At 38.9% G+C, this 23027-nt stretch overlaps 1 protein-coding gene across 10 annotated transcripts in view; it reads left to right on the forward strand.

The window, feature by feature from the left end:
- Nucleotides 1-21736, forward strand: part of PUS10 (pseudouridine synthase 10) — a 91048-nt gene extending 69312 nt beyond the window's left edge. For 7 of the 10 annotated variants that reach the window (XM_063594932.1, XM_034953209.3, XM_055108364.2 and 4 more), the window contains 9 exons: nucleotides 621-706; nucleotides 1651-1776; nucleotides 7056-7112; nucleotides 7972-8048; nucleotides 8142-8197; nucleotides 9028-9145; nucleotides 13953-14095; nucleotides 17011-17110; nucleotides 19715-21736. In XM_063594932.1, coding sequence (XP_063451002.1) covers nucleotides 621-706; nucleotides 1651-1776; nucleotides 7056-7112; nucleotides 7972-8048; nucleotides 8142-8197; nucleotides 9028-9145; nucleotides 13953-14095; nucleotides 17011-17110; nucleotides 19715-19753 — 802 coding nt within the window. In that variant the 3' untranslated portion in view covers nucleotides 19754-21736. Of the gene's footprint in view, nucleotides 1-620; nucleotides 707-1650; nucleotides 1777-7055; nucleotides 7113-7971; nucleotides 8049-8141; nucleotides 8198-9027; nucleotides 9146-13952; nucleotides 15702-17010; nucleotides 17111-19714 lie in introns of those variants that run through there. The other 3 variants (XM_008956285.4, XM_055108363.2, XM_055108362.2) reach the window with 1 other exon arrangement.
- Nucleotides 21737-23027: the final 1291 nt, after the last annotated feature.

Below are 23027 nucleotides of genomic sequence, written 5' to 3' on the forward strand. Positions count from 1 at the left end.
CTATGCCTATTACATCCTTAGTCCTGTATTTCCTAGTATCGTTCATCTCCAGAAAAGGGAGAGGAAGGCTCATGAGTTTCCTCACTTGTTAAAATATGCTAAAATAAAATAAATGCAATAAACCTTACATTTTAATTCTTGGTACATTCATTTTATTAAATAAAATATTACTGTAAGTTTTCTTTCCAGAAGATCCTTCAATACATTTCAAACGATGATGTGATAAGGGGGGTAGAGTCAGCAGTAAACTGCACATGACCATGGACAGCAAAATGGTTAAAGAGCCTGAAGGGGCTTCCACTTCCTATGTATGGATTTTTCCCTCAAATCTTGAGGCTATTGGAAAGTATTAGGTTGGTGCAAAAGTAATTGCAGTTTTTGCCTCGGAAGATAAGTCCTCCCGAAGGTGAAAGGTAGCAGCAGAGCCCTTATTTACTTAGTGCCACTCTCATATGTTAAAATTGTTACTCCACAGGCCTGCAAGACCTGTATTGTTGCGAAACTAAAAGTTAGAGAGAGACTTGGGCTCTGTGTATGTCTCAGACAATGCTGATTCATCTAAGTTTTGTGATTCAATATTATGTCTGGAAAATAGCTATAAAATTTATTTTGTTTTGCAGGCAGTTTCCTTGTCCTCCAAACTCACCAAAGGCTGTATGCGCTGTTCTTGAAATTGAATGTGCTCATGGTGCTGTTTTTGTGGCTGGTAAAATATTTAGTCTAGAATATACATACACTGTGAACGTACTCTCCTTTCTAAAAACTCAGCTGACTCCTGTTCTATTTTATTCTTATTGCTGTTATTAGATTCTAATAAGTTTACCCTCTTGAGAAGTAGGATCAATAGCCAAACTTATTTTAGGTTTTGTGGGCATTCTAAAGGATCACTTAGGAGATCAGTTATTTTAAATGCCATACCAAAGGGAAATGACACTTCCTAGGTTTTAATAGTTCTCATCAGAGATGGCCAAGTAGAAATATGGGTAGATGCAGAGACCCAAAACTGGTTTGGAGAAAAACAGCAGGACAGAGGCTATTTTATAACATAAAAGCAAACTTGAAAAAATAACTTATTATCCCCAAAATGACTAAACACTTGGCTTCCACTGGAAAGAAATTGTTCATTGACTTTCCTAAAAGGTAATCTGGCAGACAAGTTTTTGTTTGAAAGTTACAACTGTTTTATAGTAATAGCTGAAGTGAAATTGCTCTTCAGCCTTGACTATAATATCCTATCCTAGGGCAATGAAAGCTACCTGCCTTACTGTAGCTTTACTCATCAGGTGTAAAAGCAAGTTTGGTTGTGTTTTTTTGTTTTTTTTTTATCCTTGGTACATTCATAATATTATATAACTTGTTTAGTCAGCCAATCAAATTAAATATATTGAGCATTCCTTTCAAACTCATTTGATGTACCATTCATATCATATATTTACCCATCTATTTTATTGTTACTTTAAACCTTTTTATTTAATTATCTACATGTATATGTCCCAGGTCTCCAAATTGGATTGTTAGTTAGGTAAAGGATAGGCCTTGTTTTCTATCGTAGCACTTAGGATATTGGCCCTTATAGTTGTTGCTTCTCTTTTTATCCTACTATGTTAATTACTCCATTCCATCCAGGCTATCTGATTATTTCTTTCTCAGGGAGATATAATAAATACTCCAGGAATCTACCACAAACTCCTTGGATAATTGATGGAGAAAGGAAGCTGGAATCTTCAGTGGAAGAATTAATTTCAGATCATCTGTTGGCAGTATTTAAAGCAGAGAGTGAGTGTTATGATGTTCATACTTTTCTTTCTTTTTTTTTTTGAGATAGAGGCTTGCTTTGTCAACTAGGCTAGATTGCAGTAGCACGATCACAGCTTATGGCAGTCTTGACTTCCTGGGCTCAAACAATCTGCCCACCTTGGCCTCCTAAAGTCCTGGGATTATAGGCATGAACCACCCCACCTGACCTAATCTTCATATTTTATTCTCTCTCTCTCTCTTTTTTTTTTTTTGAGAGAGCCTGTCACCCAGGCTGGAGTGCAGCCTCAACCTCCCAGGCTCAAGCAACCCTCCCATTTCAGTCTCCTGAGTAGCTGGGACCACAGGTATGCACCACCATGCTCGGTGATTTTTTAACATATTTTTAGAGATTGGGGGGTCTCACTATGTTGCCCAGGCTGGTCTCGAACTCCTGGGCTCAAGTGATCCTCCTGCCTGGGCTTCCCAAAGTGCTGGGATTACAGGCATGAGCCACTGCACTTGGCCATATATTTAATACACTGACATTCATGAATAGATTTCTTGGGGGTGGCAGGAAAGATTTCTATATTTTGTTAATCACTACCAAGTCTGGGCCTCTTGGCCATAGGCTTCCTGTGCCTATGGCATCATGTTCTGGGTGCCGCTGGCCTGGGCTGGATTTCAGCCAAGGCACTCGAGAATATCTGCCTGTCCTCTCTCAAGATGACTGCTCTGCCGGGTGCAGTGGTGCGCACCTGCAATTCCAGCACTCTGGGAGGCTGAGGCGGGCAAATCACTTGCAGCCAGGAATTCAAGACCAGCCTGGGCAACATGGTGAGCCCCTGTGTCTACTAAAAATACAAAAATTAGCTGGGCATGGTGGTGCGCACCTATAGTCCCAGCTACTTGGAAGGCTGAGGCACAAATCGCTTGAACCCAGGAGGCAGAGGTTGCAGTGAGCTGAGATCGCACTACTGCACTCCAGCCTGGGCGAAAGAGTGAGACTCTGCCTAAAAAAATAAAAAATAAATTTAAAAAATGACTGTTCTCTCCTGGGGAAATTCAAAACAACTGAAACTACTTTAAATGAATGCACCTAAGCCCTGACCTTGGTACACCTCAGCCTTGGCCTCTTTGGGGGAATATGAGGAAATTAAAACACATCTTCCACATCCAGTGCTTCTTCAAGAGTAATCACTGGCAAGTGTTTGGCTTCTCTCTTAACCTGTAAAGTGTCCTGGAATAAAGTTCAGGCCTAGAGAAAGTAAATCAACAGCAGCCATTTTACAAAGACTGAATGGCAGCTGTAATGTTTTTGAATTTAGGTATTAACGAGCCCAGGTTCATGGGATGAGTCAGGTTCCATCAGGTTTATGTTTTCCTTGTCTCAACAGGCCTGTCAGGTCAAAGGCAGCATAATGTCTTGTGATTTCAATTGCAGGAAATTGTGTTACACGTCAGGAAAAACTGCAGGGCATGAATGATATTACTCTTTGGAATGAGGCTCCTAGTATAATTACAAAACCTTTTTTTTTTTTGAGACAGAGTCTTACTTTGTTGCCCAGGCTCTAGTGTAGTAGTGTGATCACAGCTCACTGCAGCCTTTAGCTCCTGGGCTTAAGCAATCCTCCTGCCTCAGCCTCCCAAGTAGCTGGGACTACCGGCATGTGCCACCATGCCTGGCTAATTTTTTTGTATTTTTTGTGGAGATGGAGTTTTGCCATGTTGCCAAGGCTAGTCTCAAACTCCCGAGCTCAAGCAATCCATCTGCCTTGGCCTCTCAAAGTGCTGAGATTACAGGCATGAACCACCACACTCAGCCAGAAAACCTTTTTTTGACAGACCAGCTAGAAATCCATCCTTCTCTCTGAAAGACCTTAAGATAAGCATGCTTTGATAATGACAAACACATGGTCTAGATGAGACATGGCTGACCCTTCCAGCTCCCTGACTTGCAAGGAGGAAAGAGAAACACTTCAAACCACATCCCTCTTATAATTTGTTGCCTATCACAGAAGTGGCCCTTCTTTAAGGGTCTTTAAGAATTGTTTACTGAATGGAAAAAAGAGTATTCCAGCACCCTAATATTTTCCAAAATCTTAGCAGTAAAGACCCTGGGCTTTGCCATGAGCTTTTACCCGCTTAATTTGGTATTTACAAATGGATTATCACATAAGACTTATGCAGGTTATGAAGGGATGAAAATAAAGCATCAGCACAAAAAGTTTCATTTGGATTCTTTTTGGGGCCACCTGTCATGCCAAGTGTCAGGTTCCAGCCCAAGCTGAAGACCAAGAGGAGTGGGCGGATGAGTGGTGGGCAGCTGAAAGAACACTTAAGGAATCTTAGGGAGTTTTGGACATGGCTTTATTCTCTCTCTCTGGGCAAAAGCCCAGGCACGAGACATATGTACAGCATCAGCAGGGTAGTTATATCTTTTACAGACAATAGTGGCTCTGAGCCAAGCACAAGTTCATGTGAGTGATCACCTAATGTGCCTCACGTGGCATGGTTACATAATGTGTGGGGTTGTGCACCTGTGCACCAAACCTACTGAGTCATGCTGTGCTGGAAGCCTGCCTCAGTCTACTCCTGGCTAAAACACAGCCATTTCCCTTATACTCCACCCCCTGGGCTGAGGGTGTCCTCTGGGCAGGGACACACGGCCATAGGGCAGAGCCCTGAATCCATAACTCACAACAACAATACAGAGAGCAACAGATCACCACTAGGATCCCAGCTATGCTACTTATGTCTACTAGGGCACAGCGTAGGCTAGAGCCTAGGGATGCCCACCATCTCTGCAGGGGGTCATCAGTAAAGCCCTTGACTGTCTTAATCTCCCGTGAGACCCCTTGCAGGGCTGCTTTTACATTCTGCCGATTATCTGGGATAAAGATACAGCACTGTGTTATGTTTACACAGGCCGTGACAAGTAGCCATCCCAGTGGTGTTACCCCAGTGTTGCTCTGGGCACCACAGTGCCTGGGCTGGGGGTACTACATGTTCCCCCACTAGCCAGCTCCACCCATCATAAATGCTATGAGCCAGCCAGGGGGCAAGTGTGCCATGGGTCTTGCAGCATCCTTTGTCCAAGGCTTGTGCATTGTGTTCCAGGCATCAGCACACGAGGACCACTGCAGATTAGCTGAACCCCTTATAGTTCCTGATCATTCTTGCCCTTCATACTGTTTCTTAGGGGGATGAGACAAGGCATAATGGGAGTTTAAAAAACTCAACCAAGTTTTAAGCATGTATTTTCTAATACTTAAGGGAGTGGCTTCTTTTCCTTTTTTGTCAGCTGCTATTTATAATTGCACACTAATAAGTTTTCAGGTTTACCCCCCAGGTTTCTCTCACTCTGGAGTCCAAGGATGTTTCCTTAATTTTCAGGTTTGAAACATTGTTCTTTTTTTTTTTTTTTTTTTTTGAGATGGAGTCTCGCTCTGTCACCCAGGCTGGAGTGCAGTGGTGTGATCTCGACTCACTGCAAGCTCAGCATCCCAGGTTCACGCCATTCTCCTGCCTCAGCCTCCCAAGTAGCTGGGACTACAGGCACACGCCACCACACCCAGCTAATTTTTTTGTATTTTTAGTAGAGACAGGGTTTCACCAAGTTAGCCAGGATGGTCTCGATCTCCTGACTTCGTGATCCACCCGCCTCAGCTTCCCAAAGTGCTGGGATTACAGGCGTGAGCCACCGCACCCAGCCTGGTTTGAAACATTTTTCTAAAAGATCAGTAAATATGCCTTCTCCTTTAGACTGAATCAAATGCTTTTGTGGCCTTCTCAAGGGCCTAGCTTTCTACACCTCTTTCTTACTGATGGGCTGGAATTTGTGGGAAGTTTTATGGCTGACTTATGAATTTAAGATTTCTGCTCCTTCAGTAACTAGTAGACTTATTTCTTTGAGGCCTGTTCATTCCCTTCACCCCTGCCAGTCACAGGTTCTTGTTCAGTCACTGTGGACACCCTGTTTTCCTGACAGGGCTGACTGGGAGACAGGGGTGGGCAGGTGTAAGACAAATCCTAGCCCCAAGGAGTCTGCATCTTCAGCTTCCCAGATGCCCTTTTTGAATTCACCATTGAACTATGGCCATCCATCTGTTGTTAGCACTACAGGTTAAGTCTGTTGACTCTGATTAGAAGATACCGATATTGCTATGGATTTATTAGTAACTTCACACTGGAGTGTAAACACAGAAGGGAGAGTTTTTTGGGACTTAGTGGTTCACAGACTCCTACATCCTGCCTGGCCTAGTTCTATATCTAAAAAAGTTGTTGTGTAAGCCCCTTGCATTTTTTTTTTTAATTTTCTCCTTCCAATATTTGCAGCTTTTAGTCTGTGATGATCAACTTATCGTAGAGCACACACTGGTTTTATCATGGTTCCAGCTTTGGTTTGATGACATATATAATGAATTTGCTTTTTAGAGTCAAACCTTTTTTTCCCTCCTTTTCCTTTCATGGTGTTTAATTCTTAAATAATGAATGTTTTTGCTTTGTTCTAAGGAAAGAAAGAAAGATTATAGAGTTTTCACCATACGCTTATGGCCAGAGGGGTGGTGGGCTCTTCTTCCAAACAGGACTCAGCCTTGGCTTTCCCATGGGATGGTAGTTAAGGTTGGATTTTAATGTCAGAAACACCTAGCTCTGCCATTTACTTGTGTGACCTTGGGAACATTACCTAACTTTTCTGAAGCTTGGTGTTCTTTTATTTTATACCTACTTTATAAGGTTATAATAAGGATTAAATAGTACATGGTCTAGGTGCAGTGGCTCACACCTATAATCCCAGTGCTTTGGTAGGCCAAAGCAGGAGAACAGCTTGAATTCAGGAGTTAAAGACCAGTCTGGGCAACAAAGCAAGACCTCATCTCTACAAAAATTTAAAAATTAGCCAGGTGTGCTGGTGTGCACTTGTGATCCCAGCTACTTGGGAGGCTGAGACAAGAGGATTGATTGGGCCCAGGAGTTTGAGGCTGTAGTGGGCCATGATCACGCTGCTGCACTCCAGCCTGGGTGACAGAGTAAGATCTCATTTCTAAAAATAAATAAATAAATAAATAAAATTTAAATTATATATATAAAATTTTTAGTCCAATGCCTGGCATATAATAAGTTCTCAATAAATGGTGTTTACTATTAGCATTACTATTTTTAGTAGAGATTGACATTAGAGGTGGGATGATGACTCTCCCTGGGGATTCTCCTATAGATTGTTCAAGACCTTCAATTGGGTTTCTAGCAAAGGTTGGGAATGAATATCTTAGAGCTATGATGTCTCTAATTTTTTTTTCTTTATCTGCTTTTCAAAGGTTTTAATTTTTCATCCTCTGGAAGAGAAGATGTAGATGTGAGAACATTAGGAAATGGTAAGACTGCAACAGCATCACCTGATTAGAACTAACTTTCTGATTATCATCCTTTCTAGACAGCAGGCTTAGCATAGTCACTCAGTGAAAAACAAAGTGAGCAAGGCCCGGAGCTTCTCCAAGGGAGGAAGCTTTGTGGATTATGGAGGCCCCTTTATGAATTATATGAAATACACCTTAACAGGAATCATTTCTTCAGAGGCCATCCTGATTGCATACCTATAGGTTACAAGGGACTTGTATGTGCATTAACAAAGAGGTGCTTGATTTTTTTTCCAAAAGTTTGATTATTAATTTTTTCATTTAATAACATTTCAGAAGGACCAGTACAGTTTTCAAAATGTACATCTTCATTTAAAAAGTGATTCTGCTGTCTTAACCTTCATGTCTCTCATTTTACCCTATTGCATTACCAGAAAGATGATGACATTTAATCCTGAACTGTTTGAGGCTTATAGTTCCTTCCTCTCATGGAACCAAAGCTTTTCCATTTCACTAGTGGATCAGGCTAGAAGGATGGATTTCAACAGGGCATTGCTGCATGTGACAACTTTACATTAGTGTAACTAAGTTAATTAGTGGTTATTTAAACTGTGTTTTGTAATTAACACAGGCTTGTTCATGGGCCTTTGGGGAAGCAGTCATTTTCACATATTGCCTGTGCTGGGGTTTAGCAGCCCTGCAAAAAGCCCCTTGATTCTTCTCACACATTCTTCCCTCCCTCAGATGTAGTCATGTCACTAAACTTTCAGTCCTCTAGAGCTCAACCCATTTTTCACACCTCCTAACCCTCTTGCATTAGCCCAAATGTTAACTCCATCAACACGTTTCTGTTTCATGACGGGGTGTGTGCTGCCAGGAAGGCCCTTTGCAATTGAGCTGGTGAATCCTCATAGAGTACATTTCACTTCACAAGAAATTAAGGAACTTCAGCAGGTAAACCACTTCATGACATGGAAATCGTCATGTTTCTGCAATTCTGTAACTGAGCTAGACTTGCTAATTGTTTTTCTTTTTCTGCTACTACAGAAAATTAATAACTCATCTAACAAAATCCAAGTACGTGACTTGCAGCTTGTCACAAGGTAAGAGTAGGCTCATTGGAGATGATTTCAAAAGGGACGTTTTAGTTGCAGGTCACATATCTTGATAAGGGAATTGCATCCAGAATATATAAAGAACTCTTAACAACATAACTACAAATGGGGAAATGATTAAGTAGACATTTCTCCAAGGAGGATATAGGAATAGCCAACTAACATATGAAAAAATGCTCAACATAATTAGTCATTGGGGAAATGCAAATCTTAACCACTTCTAGATATTATATATGCAAGAGAAATGAAAACAAACATCCACACAAAGACTTGTACATGAATATTCATAGTAGCATTATTCACAATAGCAAAGAAGTAGAAAACTACCCAAGTGTCTATGAATAAACAAAATGTGATATATCCATACAATGGAATATTATTTGGTAATGAAAAGGAATGAAGTACTGACACATGCTGCAAGCTGGGTGAGCCTTGAAAACATTATGAAATGAAAGGAGCCAGTCACCAAGCACCACGTACTGTATGACTTCATTATATGAAATGTTCAGAATAGGTAAATTTATAGAGATACAAAGTCACTTAATGGTTGTCTAGGGCTAGGGGAGAATAATAATGAGAAGTGGCCCTAATGGGTACAAAGTTTCTTTTTCAGGGTGATGAAAGTATTCTAAAACTAGATTGTGGTAATAGCTGCACAACTCTGAAAACATACTAAAAATCATTGAATTGTACAGTTAAAACTGGGAAATTATATGTAAATTATATCTCATTGGAACTGTTTTTAAAGGCTAATTCAGGGCAAGGTTTTTTTGTATTTTATTTATTCGGACAAACTTTTAAAAATTGTTTTTGTTTAGAGAGGCAATAGGACATATGAAAGAAGGTGAAGAAGAAAAGACAAAGACCTACAGTGCCTTAATTTGGACAAATAAAGCGATACAGAAGAAAGACATTGAATTCCTAAATGACATAAAGGTAGTTTAAATTGCTTATTCTTTTTATTTCATTTTTCTGTTGCCTATCAAAGATCCCATTGTCTTCTAATTTATTACTAGCAAGTCACAGGGCCATGGGCTTTGGGGTCAACAAGACCTGGGTTCCAAGCCTGGTTCTGCCACTGACTAGCTGAAGGACTGGGCAGTTCATCTAACCCCCTGGAGCGGCAGCGTGGCCAGTGGGGAAGAGCCCCACTCTGAAGACAGTTTGCCTGGATGCAAATGCTGGATCTGCATTTCTGAGCTGTGTGACTTTGGACAAGTTACTTAACCTCTTTCTGCTTCAATTTCTTCATCTATAAAATTAGTTAAAATAATTAAATGAGTTTAATTAGATAAAGCACTTAGAACAGTACCTGGCACATAGGAAACACTTGGCAATGCTATTATTATCTTTGGTCATTTGTCAAAAATAAATATAAAATAGCACTTATAGAACTGATGCTGAGACTAAGTACATGAATAAAACACATGACAATATATGTAAAGCACATGCATTTTGCCACATGTGACATTTTCCTATACCTGAGCATGTCATGGTAGAGTGCCTGTTCATGTGCATACTTCTTCCCATCTGCCCCCACCTCTTCTTATAAAAATAGTTTACTTTCTTTTTTTCTTTTTCTTTTTTTTTTTTTTGAGACAGAGTCTTGCTCTTGTTGCCCAAGCTGGAGTGCAATGGCACAATCTCAGCTCACTGTAACCTCCGCCTCCTGGGTTCAAGCGATTCTCCTGCCTCAGCCTCCTGGGTAGCTGAGATTATAGGCACCCACCACCACACCTGGTTAATTTTTGTATTTTTAGTAGATATGGGGTTTTGCCATGTTGGCCTGGCTGGTCTTGAACTCCTGACCTTGTCATCCGCCTGCCCCAGCCTCCCAGAGTGCTGGGACTACAGGCATGAGCCACCGTGCCCGGCCAAAAATAGTTTACTTTCAAATGCAAGGAATGAGCATACATGGGCACAGAGATGCATATAGTTACCACATTGTTTAAATAGGCAATATTTTGCAACAACCTAGATGACTTACTAGAAGGAACTGGTTTAATATTAATGGCTTATCTGTATAATGGACTACTACTATTCAGCCATTGAAAATTATGTGGTAGATAAATATTTATTGACACAGGAAAAGGTTTCTGGTAAGTGCTAAGGAAAAAAATAAAAGTATAGACTCTATAGAGGATGATATGTTTTGATTTAAGCCAGGGGTTCCCAACCCCCTGGTGGTACCAGCTGGTGACCTGTTAGGAATCTAGCCACATAGCAGAAAATGAGCAGCAGATGAGACAGCAAAGCTTCATCTATATTTACAGCTGCTCCCTATCACTCACATTACCACCTGAGCTCTGTCTTCTGTTCCATCAGTGGTGGCATTAGATTCTTATAAAAGACGAACCCTCTTGGAAATGACACGTGCGAGGGATCTAGGTTGCATGCTCCTTATGAAAATCTAATGCCTGATGATCTGTCACTGGGTCTCTCATCATCCCCAGATTGGACCCTCTAGTTGCAGGAAAACAAGCTCAGGGCTCCCACTGAATCTACATTATGGTGAGCTGTAAAATTATTTCATTATATATTACAATGTAATAATGATAGAAATAAAGTGCACAATAAATGTAATGAGCTTGAATCATCCCAAAACCATCCCCTCCTTCCTCAGTTCATGGAAAAATTGTCTTCCCAGAAACTGGTCCCTGGTGCCAAAAAGGTTGGGGACTGCTGATTTAAGCACACACAAACGCATATATATGTATATGTATACACATATAGAAGATTGTGTAGAAAACAAATTGTATGGCAAAAGATACTATAAATAGGATTTATACTTATCATGAAAAATATGAACACAGAACAAATAAAAATAGACAAAGGATATGAACCAGTTAGCTGCAAAAAGAACAGTGGCCAAGAATCATTTGAAAAGGTTGATGTAACAATAAGACATCACTTTATTCCCCTTAGACTAATAATACCTATCAGTGGGTTGGAGTGGAGGAGAGTTCTCAGTAGAAATGTAGTATTTCAGCCTTTTTCAAAAACAACATGGTAATGACTGCAAAAATTTAAAATATACTGAACTGTCCTGTAGAAATAAAACTCCAGTGCATAAGAATATGTACATGGTGTTTAAGGGCTTTAAGTGGCAAAATCAACAGCAAAAAGACTGGGAACAAAATCAGCGTCCCTCAATAAGGAAATGGTAGAGTAAACTGGGATATTATACAGCTATTAAAAAAAAAAATCAGGCCGGGCATGGTGGCTTACACCTGTAATCCCAGCACTTTAGGAGGCTGAGGTGGGTGGATCACTTGAGGCCAGGAGTTTGAGACCAGCCTGGCCTACATGGCGAAACCCCGTATCTACTGAAAATACAAAAAATTAGCCAGGTGTAGTGGCGCATGCCTGTAGTCCCAGCTACTTGGGAGGATGAGGCATGAGAATAACTTGAACCCAGAGGTCAGAGGTTGCAGTGAGCTGAGATCGCGCCACAGCACTCCAGCCTGGGGAACAGAGTGAGACTCTGTCTCAAAACAAAAGCAAAAACAAAACCCAGCATATGACCCTATTTAATTTACATGTTAGTATGTACATATGTACCTAAAAATGCTGGGAAAAAAGATAGAGGTATGTCTATGACTCATAGGAGCACTTATGACATGAGAAAAAAAGCAAAGTGCAGAATAATGTTTATAGTGTGAATATTTTGGTAAAAACACACAAATCATTCACCTGCTTAAAGAAAGTCATTTATAAAATGAGGAGATGGACTAGATCATCTCCAATGGCCTCTCCAGTTCTTAGATCTGTGATTCTATAGCTAAGACCCTTTGGCTTTTGGCCATACTATGTAAGGTTCTTTGGATGGTAGTTATAATATAGACAGATATCTTTAAGATTGCAAAATGAATTTTTAAATTTCTTTATGCCTTTCACATGGGTCGTACAAGTCATTGAGAATGCCATGGGAAAAATAAACTCATTAAAAAAATAGGTTCATAGTTTGAGGGTAGCCATAGAGATAATTCAGAAACAATGCTGAGGCCAGGGGCAGTGGCTCACGCCTGTAATCCCAACACTTTGGGAAGCCAAGGCAGGAGGATTGCTTGAGCCCAGGAGGTCGAGGCCACAGTGAGCCATCATTGCACCATTGCACTCCAGCCTGGGCTGAAAGATGATTTTCATAGGTACAGACTAAGTGGTGAAAGGGTCTTTTTTAATGGTCCATAGCCTAAGTAGACTGATGCAACTAGTTGATTTCAAATAATGTTTTTAGTTTTCCAGTTGGCATAAAAATTATAAAAACTGACTAAATTCCCCATTCTGAGAAAAAGTCATTTCAAATTTACTACTTATCCCCTCTTCAGGAGCACCTTATTTCTAAAAAAAAAAAACAAAAACAAGCGTATGTGTATGTTTGTGTGTTTCTGAAAGCTCAGCAGTATGGGAGCAGCAGAGTGCAATGTTAGAATAAATGAAGTGGTTTCCTTTTGTCAACTAAAAACAAACAAACCAAAAAAGACATGTGGCTCGTGGTATTTCCATTGACCAACTGTCTCATGGTCAAAGTACTGGGAATAACTCTAAAGGTAAAGGAAGCAGGGGAAAGGACTCCATAGATAGTTGTTAATTTAAAGGCCCGCTGTTTCTCTAAAGTGGAAGCCATGTCTTTATAGATTCCTTCACAGTTCAGCCTTATCCTTTATTTATGTATTTTTTTTTGTCTCTTTGACCAGAGAAAAATCAGATCTTATGGAGACAGCTTATCTCATCAGGACGAAGTGTTTCTATAATAAAATCAAAGAATCAAAAACCACAGAGTTAGGAGGAGCCATTGACTCACCACTTTGGTAAAAGCAGTCACACCCTTTCAAATGCGGTCTTTGTCAGAACTTGCTCTTTTTTTCTTGGTGGAGAACTTGATAGAGGAGAGACCAGACAGAAACCTTTCTTTCTTAGCAGGCCTTCTGGCACTCAAGAACCATGGAAATTAGGAAGAGTTGTTCCGACAAGAAAATGCAGAGGATTCAGTTCTTATGAATCTGAATTTCTGATTATGCCCAATTTTTAAAACTTGGAATTAGTTGACCTTTTACAGCGTTAACCTCTATTTCTTAATTTTTATCTTGTGACATAAAAGAAAATCTCTAACTTGAACGAATTGTGAGAAAAACAAGCCTGTGTCCCTAAAAAATCTGAAATGTAAAAAGACATGCGGTATTATTAGTTGCAAGCTGGGCTAACAAACATTGAAAGGTCCCGGTTTATTATGCATATCGATTTGTAATTATTATATTGAAATGTCACCCTAAACAAGATGTATTCATAACTTTTCCAGACATATCCTTTTGTATAACCCTTTTCCTTCACCAAAAAAAACCCAAAACAACCCACCCCTGACAGTAGGTATGTGGTTCTCCCTAAAACACGCAAACTCGACGGGGCGCGGTGGAGCAAGCACACCTGTAATCCCAGCACTTTGGAGGCTGAGGAGGGCAGATCACCTGAGGTCAAGAGTTGGAGATTAGCCTGGCCGATATGGTGAAACCGCATCTCTATCAAAAAAATACAAAAATCAGCCGGGCATGGCGGTGTGAAATGAGTAATGATAGACTGGGTTATGAGAAGTCCCACAGAGTTTGAACCTAAGGGGACACAATTCATTTTAGTTCTCTCAAGGAAACATCTGTGGTGAGCTATGGATGGTGAGGGAAGGGCTAAGACAGGATTCACTGGGTGGCAAAGCTCTGACTCTGGGACTGTGTGTCATATTCTCCCCTAGGACTTAAAGATCGACCAGAAAACACCTTTGCGCGTCCTTCACCGAAGGCCCCTGGCTGTGCGAGCTCGCGTCATTCACTCCATGGAGACACAGTATGTGGATGAGCACCACTTCCGCCTCCACTTGAAAACTCAGGCTGGCACGTATCCTTCCACCTGCCGCACTGCCGCCATCGAACCAGAACCCTGTTGGAAAAGTTCATGGTCCCCTAGAAAACAGGGTCAGCTTGGTCTGGGAGGGATTCGGGAAAGGATTATACTGAAGAAGAATATTTTTGTTTGTTTCTTTGTTGGATGTGGTTTTTTCCCACTTAATTTTCTTTTTCTTTTTTTTTTTTTTTTTTTTGAGGCAGAGTCTCGCTCTGTCGCCCAGGCTGGAGTGCGGTGGCGCCATCTCGGCTCACTGCAAGCTCCGCCTCCTGGGTTCATGCCATTCTCCTGCCTCAGCCTCCCGAGTAGCTGGGACTACAGGCGCCTGCCACCACGCCTGACTAATTTTTTGTATTTTTAGTAAAGACGGGGTTTCACCGTGTTAGCCAGGATGGTCTCTATCTCCTGACCTCGTGATCCGTCCACTTCGGCCTTCCGAAGTGCTGTGATTACAGGCGTGAGCCACCGCGCCTGGCCTAAATTTGTTTTTCAAAATGATTCTAAACCCTGAGGTAGCAGTCAGTTCAATGTCAGCTTTAAAGTTATGTTTCCTATAATTGTAGTGTCTTACACAATGCTGAGCACATAGTACTCAGAAAATACTTTTGATGGATTCATTTGCTGTCTTGACATTTTTTGCAAGTCACGTATTTATGACCATATTTGGGTCTTTTCAACATTTCAAGTATTTGCCTCAGATGATTAAACACAGGTAGTAGATGGGAATAGCACTACTTTACATCAGGATCTTTACTTGGCCACTGACCTAGTACAACAGAGAATATCTTTGTCTACATGCCTTGTGAAAAAAACAAAAACAAAACGATTCAGATGACATATCATTAGTTAGCACCATTTTCAGACTGCAAAGAGCTTTGACTGTGTTACAGAAAGGTTGAGATTCAGAGTTAAAATATCTATAGTCCAAGGCTGATAATTTGTTCGTAATCTAACCTGACTTGTATGATTTTTGTATCAGAACTGAGTCGCTGATTAAAATATATCAGGGAGCTCCAATAGGCTTAGCTTTAGTTTACTTTTTGAAGGTCTTCCTAGTTTTTGTTTGTTTCTTGGTTTTATATTATTCTGTGATCCAATAGCATGAAGTGACAAAATACCTTCTAACTGGTATAGAACTAATGTACTATTGTATGTGTGTGTGTGTATATATATATTACACACACACACACGATATATATATATGGGGAAAAAGCAAGTTTTAATCACCAAATACCATTCTTACTATATTGCTGTAACTAGTCTGCCTGTCCTTCCCCACCAGCCTGCATTCACTTCTTCCCCTGCCCCACCCCACGACCTGGATTTACTCAGCTAAGCCAAGTATAGGTTACCTACTCTTAAAATCTTCTAAATTTTGTAATTTGGATCAAAGGATGATCAATTTAGACTCCAGTGGACAGATCTTTGTATCTTTGTTGTTTGGAGCATATTTGCCTATCATGGATGGAATTTCAAATCATGTATATATTTTTAAAAGTCTTCTTACCTAATCCTGGCCTTTAGTTCTGGTGGGCCAAGGAGAAATGTCTTTTGTAGAATTTGATGTCTTTTCAATCCTATTAAAACATTTTTAGGACAAGCCATGTACATGTACTTAAGGTATTAGCCAAGAAAGACTATGTGTTAAAGCTTTAGATGCCACATGGTTATACACAGAAGTATATTAATTTTTCACTTACTAAATTTACTTTATATATGCCTTATATATTTACATTGATCACTGCACTGAGCTAGCTCATTTGACTTAAACCTTGTCCCTCTGGTTAGGAATAAGAACCTCTCTGGACGTTTTAACTGGTTATTCTGGGGCTATTTGGTTTTCTCTCCTCATCATTGCTACGCAGAAGGGGATTCTTTAAAGAAAATGAGAGAAAATGGATAACAATTGCTGGGTAGTTGTGAGTTTACCAAAAAACACAGTTACTAGACAATTATATGTCTTATGCTTTAGTCAAAACATTTGGCAAAGGTAGAGTGAGTAAAACGTTCAGAAAGTGAGGACATAATATCAGCATATTATAATATAGATTTTTCATCATCTGGAAACAAATTTATTTCTCTATTCAAGTTCCATTAATTATTTTCTACTAAATGCTGGTTTGTAGAACAAAACATAATGCTTCATTTTTACCAAATTCTGGCAAAAACAAATCTTTTAGATAAATATTGTCAAAGCTGCAGTACAGTCCTATGTAAGGAATGTTAATCTTAAAAACAAATTCTAGAATTAGTTATTGATTTCAAAATTTGAAATACAATTTTGAGGGAAATACAAAGTTGCCCCTTTAAGAAAGAGAGAGAGAATTAACTTAGTTCTTTTGCTAACCATGTTAGCAAACTAGACAGTAGGTCTTTGGTAATCCTTCCGAAGAGCCATCATTAAGACTAAACTAATAGTCTCATTATTCCTTCCATCCTATTGCCTCTGGGTCATGTTACAAGGAATGCCATCATTGAGATCACTCTCTGTGTGGCTCTGTGGAAACCTACCATCTGGCAGGTGACAGTTGCCATTATTAAAAAATGGGACTAACAAGATAATAACATAGAAATTGTGGCAAAGTTGTTTTTTAATAAAAGCATTGAGCTATGGTTAATTTTTAAAATCCACATCCAAACCTTGGCACTTGGAGATGAGCTATAAAGAAAAAAGAAAGTAATGATTTTTGGTAAGTTTGATGTAAACACATTTCCCAGGCTCTGATGTTGGCTGCCAGGCTACTAGGGACCACATTGCCAAAGCTTATTTTTTAAGACACACAAGTCAGAGCTCAGAAGTAACCTTTCTTTTGTAACATTTCTGCTCTTATTATTATTTTTGCCTGTCAAATCTTACCAAATAGTTGGTACAGCATGCTGTCTTCATTTTTTCCTTAAACAAACCCCAGCTACATTAAAGAGTTTGTACATGGAGACTTCGGGAGAACCAAGCCAAACATTGGGTCCCTGATGAATGTGACTGCAGACATTCTTGAGCTGGATGTTGAGGTAAACCATTTTGTTGTGGAATGCACATTGGCAAATTGAATTCAACCAAAGTTATGCTCTTTGGCATTAAGCCATTTTAGTACCACCCACCTCCATAGGTATTTGAGAATGGTGAAAATCTCACAGTAACATTGTATTGAAGGGAGGGACTGTCTTCGGATATTTTTTTTTAATACGAGGTCTCATTTATGTTCCTTGAAAATATATAGCTAATTTATTAACTGTGCTTTACATGTAGTATCAAACCTAAACCCTTAAACCAAGCAAGGAAATAGTCATTTCCATACCTGTTGCGTTTTATAAAGACTTTAAAGCAGCGTATTCAGAAACATGGATTCACAAGGGTAGAAAGTGAGGTGAGCCAATGGTTCTTCATAAAAGCAGTTCTATAAGGACCCCTGTGATGTGGTCCAAGTTCTCTGCTCTTACAGTCTGAATTGAAACAAGGTTAAATTCTAAAGTAATTGTAAGAATGGTTCTGTCGGGCAAGTCTCCATAAATATTTCCTTTGTGTATCAATAGGTGTTGAGTCACGAGTGGTGTTTCTTCATGAAAATCTGACTAGGAATAGAGTACCTCCCCGGCTCCTCTCCCCAGAATCTTAGGACTTGGGGATTTGTACTTGGGAATAATATCAAAGTTATAGAAAGAAGTGGGCATAGTTGCCCAATGTGAAAACATCTATGGTAATCAAATGATCACTGGAGTATTATTTCCTTACCAGCAATTCTCTCAAGTGCTCTGGGATTAGATGAGCTCCTGCAGTACAGCCAGTGATCGTGCCCTCAAGGTTGCAGGGAGCCTCTTCAGTGAAACTATCATTTGGAGAAAGAAAACCTTCTGTTAAAGAAACTCTCTACTCATCTTTTTTTTTTTTTTGAGACAGGGTCTTGCACTGTCACCCAGGCTGGAGTGCAGTGGTGCGATCATGGGTCACTGCAACGCTGACCTCTCGGGCTCAAGCGATCCCCTGCCTCAGTCTCCCGAGTAGCTGGGACCACAGGCATGAGCCACTATGCCTGGCATTTTTTTTTGTTGTTGTTGTTGAGATGGGGTCTCACCTTGTTGCCCAGGCTTGCATTAATCTTTTTTTACCTTAATTCTCAGAACAGTTAGGAGTGTCAAAGACTCACAGGCCAGTGTTTCTCAACGCTGACTGCCCACTGGACTCACTTGTGGAGCTTTTTAAGCACTACAACTTGCCTCCCCTCCACACACACACACACACACACACACACACACACACACACACACACGATTGTCATCAGTCATGTTTTATTTTCAGCTTGAGAAAACACTCATTAATTTACATTTGGGTGTTTGGTATATGGCTATATTCTGAAACAGAACAAAAATATCTTCTTGAGATTTGTAAAAGACACACACACACATAGCTATTTAGGCTTTTCTAATAAATTTTTTTTGAAGCCAGTACGTGAAGTGACTTATGGATTAATGAAAAAATTTTCAGTAAATAATTTTATGTTTTAAAATTTAAATGTCAAAAAAAGCCACAGATACGGTGGGTTTTTTTTTTTTTTTTTAACTTTCTCTTAAAGTAGATCCCCTAGCCTTTGATAGACCTGGTATGTGTTTATGTGGAGACAAATAGTCTGTTTACTGTAATTTCATTCTGACTCAAAGATCAAGGTTTTGTCCTAGAAGAACAAAATAAAGGTAAGTAGAGATAGATGAACTGGATTTTAAAGAAACAGAAATTCTACAGAACTGAAGCACAAAGATCCTTAATCCTTTTCTAGTTCCAGGTCATCTTTCATAATCATTTATTTCACATTTTGTTGCTGTGTTACAACAAGACTATAGGCTTATAGACTACTTGAATATTTGTTAAATGCAAGATGAGAGAATAAAAATGATCAGAAGAATAAAAGTTTCTGAGACTTCTGAGGGAAAATTGGTGGTCACTTGAATTTGTTTGCTACTTTTACCCATAAATACCCTTTTTTTTTTTTTTTTTTTTTTTCTGAGATAGGGTCTCATTCTGTCACCCAGGCTGGAGTGCTGTGGCGTGATTTTGGCTCACTGCAACCTCTGCCTCCTGGGCTTAAGCTGTTCTCCTGCCTCAGCTTCCGGAGTAGCTAGGACTACAGGCGTGTGCCACCATGCTTGGCTAAATTTTGCATTTTTAGTGGAGACGGGGTTTTGCCATGTTGGCCAGGCTGGTCTTGAACTCTTGACCTTGAGTGCTCTGCCCACCTTGATCATGTTGATCTATATAATTGATCGGCCTCCCAATATAATTGATCGGCCTCCCAAAGTGCTGGGATTAAAGGTGTGAGCCACCACACCTGGCCCCATAAATACCATTTAAAAAATTTAAATGTATTCTCTTATCAGTCAAAAAGCACAGTTAATAACCAACTGAGTAGCCAAATACTGCTACTCAATTAATTCAGAAGACCTCAGGCCCAAGAATCCCTAGAACAGACTTGAGGGTTAATTTATGGTATTCAATAGCTCTTTTCTTCAAATGCAGTTTCTTCTGTTGCACTATATTAAAACTATTAAATTTATACAGCATTACCAGCAAATGCTTACCACAACAGTAATATCTGTTTTAATGACTTCTTTTCTCCCTTCTAGTCTGTAGATGTTGACTGGCCACCTGCTCTGGATGACTAGCTTTCAAATTTGGAGACAAAGAGTATGGTTTTCCTGGCATGAATGTGGACATCCATGGAGCACATGCCGTAAAATGGCTGTTTACCCACCATAACGGTGTCTTGAAAACTATTTGGATCATGTTGATCTTTATAATTGTTAATTAGTTGTAACATCTCAGGATCTATATATGTGTATATTTTGTGTTAAATTGTTCCAAGGATGTCTTAGGATTTTTCTCATTCCCTCTTTCACCCCCACAAACCAAACTATGAATAATGAAATAATTCTCCTTAATTCTTTCATTTAGAGAGGTGCACAAACAGGACACATTCTCTGTTAACCTAAGAAGCTGTAATTTCAGCAAGATTTCCCTCCACAAGAGATATACCACCTTTAAAATCATGTTCTAATTTTTTTAAATTATCTGAATAAAAGTTATATCTAGATTTATGCAGCATAATATCCTATAATAGTCTAAGATTGCAAATGCAAATCTGACATCATTATTTTTCCCAGGAAGCCTCAAACAAGCTATTACCAATGAAGTTCTTTTGGCTGTGATTTGTCATAAATCTTAACCAAACTATGAATAATGAAATAATTCTCATTAATACTTTCATTAAGAAAGAATTTTGACAATCTAAAATTGTCAATATAGGTTTCCTGTGGAGGGGAAGTAAAACCGTAGGAGCCAAGGCATGCCATGGTAGGAGCCTTTCATAAATCTTTTAAATAAGGAGAAACAAGTGCCTTTAATAACTTTAATCCCAGGGTTAAGAATTTGAAAAATTGAGCTTGGTAAACAAAGACAAACTGATATTATTTCAGAATGCTTCAATATATTATCCAATTATAAACATTTTAATAATACCTTATTAAAGTAGATAGGATATTGTCTCCATTTTATAAATATGGAAACCAAAGACTAGAAGTTAAATGACTTATCGAAAATTGTTAGCTACTTCTATATTGAGGACTAGAACTGAAGTTTCTTGGTTTCTAGGGTCTTTCTAATAAGCCCTATTACTGAGCACCTGTTTGTGTGAAGGGGCAGCTATGGATGCCATTTAAACTCATGTAACTGATAATTAACTTTTGGAATGTAGTTACCAAATCAAAGAGCTTACCAAAAAATAGCCCAAGACTATTTAATACAATCTTATATAGTTACCATTTGTTATTAAGTTAAACCTCAGTTGGTATTATGAAGAGGAAAAACATTAAGCTAAACCTAAAAAAAATGAATGGGTCATTTAAGTTTCAGAAAGGAGCCTCATTACAATTTCAGATTTGAGTATAATTTCCATCACCCTAATTCAACTATTTGAGCTTTTTTTAAGAATACATGTGACTTGACTAGTATTAGATTACTCACCGTTTCCCATCTCTATATTAAACATAAATCACAGATACCAAGATTCACTTTAGATATGAGGAAAATGGTTTTAATGGACACAAAGGAGTCAGCCACGTTGGAACCAACATAGTTTCATACCACGTTGAAACCATGTGTTTGATATGCAAATAACAGCAAATAATTTTTTCACTATTGTCAATGCCAATGCATTGAAAGGCCCAGAAAATGAGAAAAGGATAACAAACTTTTGATAAAAAGGTAAGAATTTCTGTGTGGATGTTCCTCAGTTTCTGGGAAAATTTTGCTACAAAAGAGATTTAAATAATTTAGGAGGCAGTCTTTTGCATGGTATTTTTGGCTTACCTTTGAATCTAGTGGACCTGTAATATGTAAGAATGAAGAATGTGCTTAGCAAACTGAAATGAGAAGACTTCTATTTCTTAAATTTCTATTCCTGAGATTATATAAAATTTCACGCAAAGAGTAAGCATTAGCTTTAAATACTTCTTCCAAATGTTCCTAGAATTTTGAGACAAAGATTGTTAAAAATTAATGTATGTCTTTGTTTTAGGCAGAACTGGAAATATTAAGTAGTGAGAGTACTATAGTTTCCCTTTTGCCTACATAAAAGCATTTTAAAATTAGTTTTGATTTCTTTGTAAACTTTATTTAAATTCAAAGTCTTTTTCATAACACTTAAGAGAAAGAGCCCTTTGTACTTCTTAGTATCTCTTTGTCCCAAATATAGTCTGTGGTTTATTTTAGGAAAAACATCAACTCTGAATACCTGAAAAAGTCAAGAGAAAATAAAAGTTGGTAAAATGAAAAATGTCCAAGTAAGATAACCGGTTACATTTGCAAGTTATGTGAAGTAAATTTAGAAGTTAAATTTCCATTTTGTAAGAGAAAAACATCTTACTTGGCAAATCTTTTCTTTTGGAGCTAATTATTCTTTGATTTTTAAGTCCACATAAGAGAATGAACTTTGATATCAGCTTTTCTGATTTTTTAACAAAGGCTACCCTTGTTTATTATGAAAAATATTACTTTTATGATTCTATTTTGAATTTTTAAATTTTGAAATAATTCCAAACTTACAGGAAAAGTTAAAGGAAAAGTACAAAGAACCTTTTTCCCTGAACCATGGAGCCAGTGCTGCCTCATGATCTTAAAGGCTTCAGTGTGTAATTTCTACAAACAAGGACATTCTTTTACTTAACCACAACACAGTGATCAAAACCAGGAAATCAACACTGATATATTACCAGCTAACCCACAGACCCCGTTCAAGTTGCCAGTTGTCCCATCAGTGTCCTTCATAGTCAAGTGCTCACATTGCATTTTGTTACGTCTCTTTAGTCTCCACCACTCTTAAAAGTTTGTCTTTCTTGACTTTAATTACTTTAACATTTTTGAACACTTCAGGTCAGTTATTTTGTAGACTGTTCCTCAATTTGGGTTTGCCTGATGTTTCCTTTTTATTAGATTCAGATTGTACCTTTTTGGCAAGAACACCACAAAAGAGAGATTGTCTTCTTGCATCTTATCAGGTGTCACACAGTTTTGATTTGTCCAGTTGCTGGCTGGGGCTTTGGTCAATTGATTAGGTATTATCACTAGGCTTCTCCACTTTTATGGTTATTCTTTTTTCCCCTTGTAGTTAATAAGCATCTTGTAGAGAGATCATCCAACTTTCACTCACTAGTTTTAGCATCCATTGAAGATGTTCACCTGAATCAATCAGTACCACAATGATTGCCAAATACAGATTTTCTAATTCCATCATTCCTTTTACATTTGTTGGTTGGCATTACCCTAAAAGGTAGAGCTTTCCCTTCTCTCCAATTTATTCATTGATTTATATCATGTGGACTTGTGGCTTATTTTATTTGAGAAGTTGTAATTTGTTCGTTTGGCCAGTGGTGGCCCCTTCAA

This window comes from Pan paniscus, chromosome 12, assembly GCF_029289425.2.
Source record: "Pan paniscus chromosome 12, NHGRI_mPanPan1-v2.0_pri, whole genome shotgun sequence".
NCBI classification, from domain to species: domain Eukaryota; kingdom Metazoa; phylum Chordata; class Mammalia; order Primates; family Hominidae; genus Pan; species Pan paniscus.